A 10,441-nucleotide genomic window follows, 5' to 3' on the forward strand; every position below is an offset into this window, starting at 1 on the left:
CAGCAACCCTACGTTGATATAGCTACTAGCAACTTAGTTCCTCGGTACGTCAAAGGTTCCGTAGCAACTAGCAATTCAATCGACGAGAAATTTGGAGGACGCCATTACGAAATTACAGCTTCTTTGTAGACACTGGCTCTCGACCTATACTTGACGGTCGAGCCAGCGCATAGTATAAGAGCTGACTTTCTACCAGGGATGTGTGAGGACATGTCTGAAACGGAACTACCTAATAAACCATTGTCGTATTACCACTCACACACTCCCACACCCACACGCACATACACACAATCAAAAACCCTATTGTAATTTTTTATGTTTTTTATTATATAAGTAAGTAACATTTTCTTAGTCTATTGTGTTAACAGGGCTCTCTCCGTCACTCGTTTCCACTCGTTTCATACAATCGTAGTTCCAATTTCATTTGAATATTAAGCAACCAAAGTCCATGAAATTTTGCAGACATATTCTAGAAACTAATATCTGTGTCTGTGGTGTTTTAGATTTTTCTAAAAATATGTAGTTTTAAAATTACAGGGGCTCCAAGATTTGTATGAAAATTTTAAGACCGCGTAACTTTGAAACCGAATATTTTAACAGAAATCTGGAAAACCACAGACATAGATATTAGTTTCTAGAATATGTCTGCAAAATTTCATGGACTTTGGTTGCTTAATATTCAAATGAAATTGGAACTACGATTGTATGAAACGAGTGGAAACGAGTGACGGAGAGAGCCCTCTTAAAATACTTTTTTCTATTTTTTTTATCGCTTTAAGTAAAACCTAGATTTAGATTGTTAAAATAATTTTGTGTACGCTGTTGGTTACGAATAAATAAATAAAATAAATAAGTAAGTAGATAAAATTAAATGCGTACCTAGTGAGAGATAGTGTAAAACTGAGGGGCTCATATTAAGAGCTAAGAAGCTATAAAAATAGGAAATTAGTGGGTTTCACTAAGTTTCAGCAGTAATTTAACTGGCATTTTGAGTAGCCCGGTTGCTATTGAGGATATATTGACTGAAAACCTCTATGACCCGACTCGAAACCAGGACCTTATGATTCGCGGCCGCAAACTAACCTCTGGACCAACGAGGCAATCACCAGCAAATAAAAAGCTAGGTACTTCATATTTCCCCGGTGGATTTCCCCTTTATGGCAATGACGCAAAGCGCTCTTTACCTACAAAAGAGAGCCTCCATTCATTGCATTGAGGTTCGCATCAAAAGTATTTGCAGCGAAGAGGAGCGATTTTATTTATGAACTTTTTCCTACTTCCCAGTAATTACTTAACTCGACTATTTAATAAATGCGAAAGTAAGTTCTGTCTATGTGTGAGCCACTTAGGCTGCGTTCACATCAATAAAAAAATCAACGTCGTTTTCTGCGAAAATTATTGTGTGAAAGTACTTTGTGTGGACAATTTTTTATAATTAAATAAATATAATTTAATATTAAATTTTAATAATCTTTCAATTAACATACTCTCAAGGTATGTTAGGATATAAGCATCTTTTTCATTTTGCCTTTTTCGCTCATCTTCACAAAGTGCCAACAAAAGCAAAGCTTCGTCTTCAACTCATTCTGACATGATGACATCATGAAGAGTAGGCAGCGAATGGCGCTCGAAGCCGCGACCGCGACCGCGGTGGTGTGTGTTTGTGGCGGCTAGAGCAGCGGCCCGCGGTAGGCCGCCACCGCAGGCCGCGTCTGTGTGTGACAGGCTTAAAACGGCGTGCGGCCTGCGCTGCGTGGATACCAAAGTACGTTCGTTTCGCTAGAATCATCTAGAGGAACTATTACCTGCAATGACCAGCACGTCGATGAGCGCGAGCACGGCGAGGCTCGCGACGCTGGTCGGCTCGTCCCAGCGCACATCTTCCAGCAACGCCGCGCACGCTGTGACGTTTAGCGAGCGCATGTTACGCGCCCCGCACGTAACAGCGCACGCGTCGCGCGGCGCATCGCCTCGCCGCCTCACACGCTCATCGAGATGGAGACCCGCCCTTCTGTAACAAAACAAAACTCATTAAACAAGTGTAAATTAAAAATTTGCAACACCCCCGACAAGTGAAGGTTACAGTAACTAGAAAAGAGCTGATAACTTTCAAACGGCTGAACCGACTTTCTTGAATTGTAGCTAAAAACACTCTCGATCAAGCCACCTTTCAAACAAAAAAACTAAATTAAAATCGGTTCATTAGTTTAGGAGCTACGATCCCACAGACAGGTGCACAGATAAATAGATACACAGATACACACGTCAAACTTGCTCAATGTTATGGCAATGCTTCAATTTTTAATTTGCAAAAATGTTAATGTATAACTGTTTATTTATTTATAATCTTAATGAAAAGTGTACATTTTACACCAAAATTATAAACCAACGCACTAGATAAAAACTAAGACAGATATTTTATCTGTAGCCCAAATAGACCGTAGTCTGTGTTAGGGCTGACAAAAATCATCGGCCTACACGATTGATTGATTTCAAGACTTTAAAAAGAAAGCAAATAATTTCTAGGTGTGTGATTAAAGAATTGAAAAAAAGTTGAAGAATGATCTACTATGCATTTATAAACATAGCTTAATACAAAAGCTAGCAATGTATAATCATTTTTGAACATAGGTTTGGCGAATCGCCCCAAGTTGGATCATTTAACTGGATCCGCAAAAACACGTAATAGCTGCCATCTGTTACGCTGCGGTAACACGTTAGTGCAAACGGAGCGTTAATCAAAGCTTACAATAAATATCGCTCATCGCCAGTAGCTCTGTAGTCTGTACGCTAACCGTTCCTAAATAAACGGATGACTATGTTTAAATGAGCGGGGTGGGAAATGTAGGTTGGATTAAGTATTTGAAGGTAGCGGTTTTCATTAAAATTTTATTAGAAAATAATATATTATGTTCATAAAACCGTACGTGTTACGCGAGCCACACGATGTTCGCGAATCGTGCGCGTCGCGTAACGGGCTTGACAACTATAGGTATATAAGGGCTAATTCAGACAAAAATCGTTTCATACTTCAGAGGTGGTCCCATTTTAGTTTGGGTGCCAATGAGGTGAGGAATTACATTAACTCTTGTATACATAATATTATATTCGGTAATAAATTAAATTATTTTTAGTGTTTGTGGTTATTGAAGTCCGTTTCTATTTTATTTTTTTGACTTATTTATGGAAAACTAGCTGATGCCCGCGACTTCGTTCGCGTGGATGTAGGTTTTTTTGAATTCCCGTGGGAACCTCTGTGTCTCTTTGATTTTCCGGGAAAAAGTAGCCTATGTGCTAATCCAGGGTATAATCTATCTCCATTCTAAATTTCAGCCCAATCCGTCCAGTAGTTTTTGCGTGAAGGAGTAACAAACATACACACACACACACACATACACACACATACAAACTTTCTCCTTTATAATATTAGTGTGATAACTAAAAAGACGGATTACTAGGTAGGTCCAAAATCTTCAAAGCCCTTTCGATTTGATTAGAAATTATCACTCTTTCGTTTATATCTTAGACCGCAACAGAGCAGCCCATACGATCAGTTCACTAATTAACTGTCCTTCGGGTATGTTTGCCTTTATAATTGCTACGCTCAACTTTTGCCTCTACTCTGTGACATTATCCGAGCTACGGTTGAACGGGCTTCACTATCTGTAGGGTCAAACTATAACTTAGTTCTATTACTATCATCATCATTATCATCATTCCGCATTCATTGAGCAACCGCCGAGTTTCTTGCTGGTTCTTCTCGGTAGGAACGGCATTCCGAACCAGTGGTAGATCATTTTGACAATTCAAAAGCACTTGTAAAAGTTTAATTGAATAAAAATATTTTGAATTTGAATTCCTCATACACATGGCTAATCTTTTGGAACACTCTTCCGTGATTTGTGTTTCCTACCAATTATAATCCGAGTATCTAAACATGAGTGAATAGGCTCATCTAGGTAAACACGTTCAACGTTAGGCCATACATTACAACATTTTCATCTTGTGCCATGTGGGTGCAAGAATTAGTTATTATTAAGTACTTATTAAAATCCCATTACTAACCTAAGTTTGTCTTTACTTGTTGATGCACACACAAGATGAATAAACTAATTTTCTTTCTTTCTTTCTTTCTATATCATCACTTTCTATCAGGTGTGATTGTGGTCAAGCTTGTGCCTATAATGAATAAAAAACGAGAGAAGCTTTCTTTACTTTTAGCTCTCTATACTAATTCGTGTATTTCTTGCTCCGGAACGATGCTGAAAGGTTGGATTTTGTACAGTAGGTATGTAAATCTCCTAAACACAGGAATATGGAGCAGCCATTATGAGTTTTCAAAGAATTTTATGTTCCTACCCAGTAACTCTGGCACCGGTGCCATCCAAACGAATCTAAAGGTCCCAACGCACTAACGCAACGCAGCGCGGCTTGTCAAATATACTCATAGCTCATATGAGTCTGTATGGATATTGTAGTTCATACATGGTTTCAAGCAGCGCAGTGCAAATGCGTTTCGACTTATCCAAATCGGATAAGTCGTAGATAGTTACAAAGGACCGGACAAACTCGTACATATCTACATACATACAAATCAAACACATAACCCTCCTTTTGCGCTTCACCGCAGTTGGATAAATACTCATAGATTTTTAGTTTTACCTATAGAGAAGTTTAGCTTCCCTACATTTGAATAAAACCTTTTTATTAGTTTCCGCTCGCTTGGGTTGGATCCAATCCCGGCATAGTGCAATACCGAAGCGAGGAACACTGCATGTGATTGAGTGTTAGCCATCGCTTCCACTCTACTCTGTGTACAGACTCTACAGAGGTATTTACATGGGAAATGCTCTAGGGCTACTTTCTTATACTATGTTTCACCGACTACCTGATTATGGCTATTTATTTACTGGACTACCAATATTGAGTTCCGGGTCTTGAAAGCTCAGTGTTGCGTTTACTCTCCTTTTAAGGGTATCAATACTAAGTATTGGTAGTTGAACAACGGAAGGGCGTTCCATATTCTAGCAATGCGTATTAAAAACAAGAAAGTAAATCAATTCGTACGAGTCCGGAAGTACAGAATTTCGATAATTTTTGCAAAAATGAAAATTCGCCTATTTTTTATACTTACTTAAATCTTTTTAGCCTCAAAATTAAAAAATACTAGTCTCCAAATACGATGCTCTTATTTCAAAGTCCTTTACAAGCTCGATGCTTCGTCGAAAGAAGAAAAGTCGAACAAAAAGTATTAGTGGCTTATTTACACACAGTTCTGTTTTTAGCCCGAGGCAGCTGAAATAAAACCGTGTGTGAAAAGCTGCAAATAGGTAGCACCTTTCCCCTACAAAATTTCAATTTGGCTAACTATAGTAAAATTTTCTTTGTTGATGTTTGTAGTTAACAAAAACCGGCCAAGTGCGAGTCAGACTCGCGCACTGAGAATTCCGTATATGGGGATTTTTTCCGACATATTGCACCATAACGTCTCACTCTACAAATCTTTAACAGCTATCGACCCTTTTTTTTTCTTTAATTCTGGCTTTACTCTGATTAGCCAATGACAAGTTTGTAGTTATTTTCAAGTTATTGAATCTATACAAGTATGGACTCCGTCTGCGCCGGCGCCCGCCGACATACACGCGGCGCCCCTTTAGAGCGCTTCCCAGTCAGTTCCACCACCAAAAAACACCAACTAACACAAAAACCATCCACTCTTAACAAAAAAAAACACTCCAAACAAGCACAGCACGCGCGCCAGCAAACGCCATCACAGACGAAGTCCGCTATCGACCCTTATAGCTGTTAAAGATTTGCAGAGTGAGATACGAGTACCTACGTTTCATCCCGGAAAATCAGAGTTCCTACGGGATTTTCGAAAACCTAAATCGCGCGCAACGAAGTCGCGGGCTTCACCTAGTAATGTTATAGGTATTACGCAGGGTCGGTAGCACACATAATGGGTAGGTGGGAAGCCCAGTTAGCGGCCGCCATTCGTTTTTCAATTAACGCCGCCGAATGGACACCACGCTCCGATTGCGCCGATACCGGCTCTTTGAAACTTTTACATTGCTACCTCAAACAGTGTTTGACCGTTTTGGCTTAAATGCTTAGTGAATGGACACTCTCTCTCTCTCCTTTTGCTACATCGTCTGCTACCTTTTCACGGCCCAACAGTGTAACCGATTCTGACGGGTACAGGGTTAGCTTATATCCCGGGGACGGACATACTCGTAGGCTAATTTATCCCGGAAAATCAAAGAGTTCCCGCGGAATTCCTAAAGACCCATCCACTTAACCGATTTGTATGAGATTTGGTACCGAAGTAGCTTGCGTACCTGTAATTGAAATAGGCAACTTTTATCCCGAAAAATCAAACAGTACCCACGGGATCTATAAAACTCTAAATCCACGCGGACGAAGTCGTGGGCATCCTCTTGTCTTTTACACGTCGTACGATGGTACGGAATCACAGATAAGGAAAGAAGCCTTTGTATGCGTATTCAACTCGCAATTAGCCAGTTTTTTGACACAAAATAATAATGTTGCATATATACTTACCTAATAAATTACATATCAATAAATTGATTTTATTGTTCATTAATTCACTAAGAAAAAAATTATTATCGTTTAACCGTTATAATCGGAATATATTGGTGATAAGAGACGGAAGAAAGAGGTCAAATTCGACCACCAATTATCCGTCTGTTTGAGTTTGATATTAAAATGAAACGATTAATAATGAGCTTTAAGGACGTAATCCTTTTCAGAGGGGCTTTGCAATTTCTCAAAACCGATGTTTGATAATTACATACTTAGGTACACTCGTTATTAAAAAAAATACTATTGATCTGCCAAAAAAATTAACTAAAAGTAAAAACTTCAGCCTCCTATCCGGAGGTCGGTTCGGGAGTTTGAATTTTATATTACTTGCTTTAACGGTGAAGAAAAAAATCTTGAGAAAACGTGCATGCATGAGTGTTCTCCATAATTTTCTCAAAGGTGTATGAAGTCTGCCAATCCGCTCTTGGACTGCCTGGAGGACTAAGGCCTAAGGCCTTCGAATAGAATAGAAGAAACGTGCTCAGTAGTGGGCCGGCGATGGGTTGAGATGATGATGATGATTAATCTATATCAGCTAATAACAAAACAGTATCGAAAGAGAGAGATTATGTCTACTCTTAGACGTGTAAATCGATTGTTACATCCAAAATTCTGAGCATATTATGAATATGCATGAATAAAATAAATGTATACGAGTGACTATTTATTTTCCCGTGGAATCGAGAAGATATCTAAATACAGGATGTTTTATTAAGATATACCTAATATCCGCAAATATTTATGGGGTTGGATTTAAATAAAATAATAGCTAACGTTACAATATGCTCATATTTTACCGTGGAACCTTGTTAATTTTAATGATGTCGGAATATTAGGTATTCCGATACAATAATAGCTCAGTAGGAAAATATACTAAAAGTAATTTTATATTTTAATAAGCTGGATGTATCATGATATTGCGGATTTCAAATGCATTAAACTGAAAATCATCTTAACTTAAAATAATTTTAAAAGTATGACTGAAAAGGCATACTGAGTAGGCAAATATACTTACATATGTTTCTTTACCTCAAAAGAACAAAGGAAGCTTTAGAGGATTTGTTTGTCTGTGTGTCTGCATATCGAGATGTCTGTATGCTTTTTTTCAGGAAAGTATAAAGTTGAAATTAAAACAAATATATAGTTAGTTCTACAGTCTTTTAGAATTGTAAAAAAAACTAAGCTTCTAAGTCAACACATTCAAAAAATACGGACATTTATGCCTATATTTACTTCTTGTTGACCTTGAATTTTAGTAAGAAGCAATCTCACAGCACAAGGGAAAGAAAATTCTGAAAATCGCTGATTTAAGGTCTTAACAATTAAAGAAAGTTTTTGGTATAAACCCGATGTAGAAAAAGAATGCAGAAACAGGCACACATACATACAAATGAGAAAAGTTGAGAGAAATATAAAAAAAATCTTTTCTTCCTTATTTCACGCCATACAAAACGCTTGCTTCGGTATATTTTCATAACAAAAACCAGCCGAAATATACATTCCTATGCTGAATACAACTTTAATTTTCTCCGGCTTCAATGGTGAATAAATAAATAAACTGAACCACCCTGTATATTATCCATGCGCGCCCCGCGATTTGAATAATCGCTGGCAGCGCCACCTACCGTTATTAATAAGCATATATTTTCCAAAACACATCCTTTTTTGAATTGAAAATGCCATTGCAAAGTCCATTCATAATTTAAATAGGAGATAGGAGTATAAATAAATGGAAATGGGTTCCATTTAGGTTAATTACTGAGGAGATTTTGAACACCGTCAGTATAGAATGCTAGCAAACACTGAGCGCTATTATTATACTACCTAAACACAATCCAATACAATTAACAATTTGTCTTATACTTGTAGTTTAAGTAATTTAATATTTTTCAAACCCGCAATGTATTGCGTGCAAAACTCGGGGTCAATGCTCCACCTACGACGCGGCTCTGCGTTACCTACATATCTACGCAACGTTTGTTGCCCTCTAGCGTCAGTCAGATGTTTTATTTGCAGTACATTGAAAACACTTCCTACATCTTACACCCTTGTTTAGAGTTCCGTATTCCGTATTCCGTATCTCGGGTGCCGACGGGACCCTGTACAGCCTCCGCTTTCCGTCCTTCCGTCTATCCGTCCCTCTCTCTGTCGGCGAGCTGTATATCACGAACTGTAATAAGTTGAGTTGATATTTTCACAGGGTAAGTTTCTTTTGCCGCTATAACAACAAAAATGGCCGCCCGGAAAATTAAAAAAAATAATTAAAATAGTACATAGGTAATGTCATATCTTATACGAAGGTACGAAACCTTTCATGTGCGAAGCCGACTCGCACTTGACCGGATTTTTTGGGTAGTCGTGTAGGACAACAGGAAGGTAGCTCTTACAATGTGCTATTACAGGTCAAGGCAGTCGCCCAGCACGTTACTGTGTCTAAACGGCGCACATAAATCACAACAAATGCACTGATACTGCCGTATCGCGTGAGTAACGTACTCGCATACCCGTTCCCGTTACACGCTGGAACCGTTCCAACTCACGACGCTTAGCATAAACATGCACATGCTATCTGCATACATGCGTCCACATATGCGGATGCACTTTGATGTTTTTGCGTCTTTTATCATCATTATTAGCAATCGATAGACGTCCAATGCTGGACATAGATCTATTATAAAAAGTTCCACATGCCACGATCTATACGTTTGATATCATGTGTTAATTTAGTGGGGAGGTCTTCCAACACTGCGGTTTTCAGTATGAGGTCACCAATTTAGCACCTTTGGACCCTAAAAATATTACATTCCGTTTTTTTGACCAGTCTTAAGAGAACAGCAGCAAGGTAGTTCTTGCAATGTGCTATTAATATGGGTCAATGCAGTCGCCCGTGTATCTAAATGGCGCACATAAATCACAACAGCAAATGCACTGATACTGCCGTATCGCGTGAGTAACGTACTGGTATACCCGTTCCCGTTACACGCTGGAACCGTTCCAACTCGCGACGCTTAGCATAAACATGCACATGCTATCTGCATACATGCGTCCACATATGCGGATGCACTCCGATGTTTTGCATCTTTAATTTGCGTTTATCTTTTGTGAAAAAAACGAAGACAGGTGATAGTACTGGTGATAATTGATAAGATACCACTAAAAAAAACGACGACAGAAAAATAAAAAAACCTTTATTTACACAAGTTCACAATATATCGCAAGTAAAACATCTGACTGACACTTGAGGGCAACCAACGTTCCATAAATAGGTCACTCGAAGTCAATGCCGCGTCTTAGATGGGGCATTGACCCGAGTTTTACACAAGGTCTGCACTCGTATGTAGTCAAAATTCCACAAACACGTATTTAAAGTGATTTGCCTCCTCGTTTCTACTTCGATCCGTTAGGATATGGAACTCCTTTCCAGCATCGTTTTTGTCAAGTCAAGAGTGATTGGCCATCTTCTGGGCAAGCGCGCTCTATCTTAGCATCATCACTTTTAGCAGGTTGATTGCAAAAGCGCTAGTATATGTATAAATTAAAAAGAAATGTTTTACTATGTAAGCTTTATCATGATTTTTAGGGATCCGTAAATAAAACAAACTTTGAGATATCGTAGTGGGTAGGTCATTGCCGTCTGGGGTCCAGTCTCGGAGATGCATTTCTAACTTTTCGAAGTTATTTATTTAAAAAAAAATTACGAGACATTTCACCGCGTTTAATAGCCTCATCGGGTGACAAAAGGGCTGACTCATATTTTGCGCAACGGATCAGCCTGGCTGTCCAGCGCGGAAATGCAGCCAGTATTCTTGGCACCATTCCACGCGGGCATGATTTGTAT

General features: G+C 38.8%; 1 protein-coding gene across 1 annotated transcript in view; it reads right to left on the bottom strand.

The window, feature by feature from the left end:
- Nucleotides 1-10,441, bottom strand: part of LOC123877484 (octopamine receptor Oamb) — a 101,157-nt gene that overhangs the window by 20,227 nt on the left and 70,489 nt on the right. Inside the window, exon 2 of the mRNA XM_045924283.1 lies at nt 1,806-2,011. Within this exon, the coding sequence (XP_045780239.1) occupies nt 1,806-1,923 (118 nt within the window). The 5' untranslated portion in view covers nt 1,924-2,011. The remainder of the gene's footprint in view (nt 1-1,805; nt 2,012-10,441) is intronic.

The sequence above is a fragment of the Maniola jurtina genome, chromosome 24 (assembly GCF_905333055.1).
Source record: "Maniola jurtina chromosome 24, ilManJurt1.1, whole genome shotgun sequence".
In the NCBI taxonomy this organism is placed as follows: Eukaryota; Metazoa; Arthropoda; class Insecta; order Lepidoptera; family Nymphalidae; genus Maniola; species Maniola jurtina.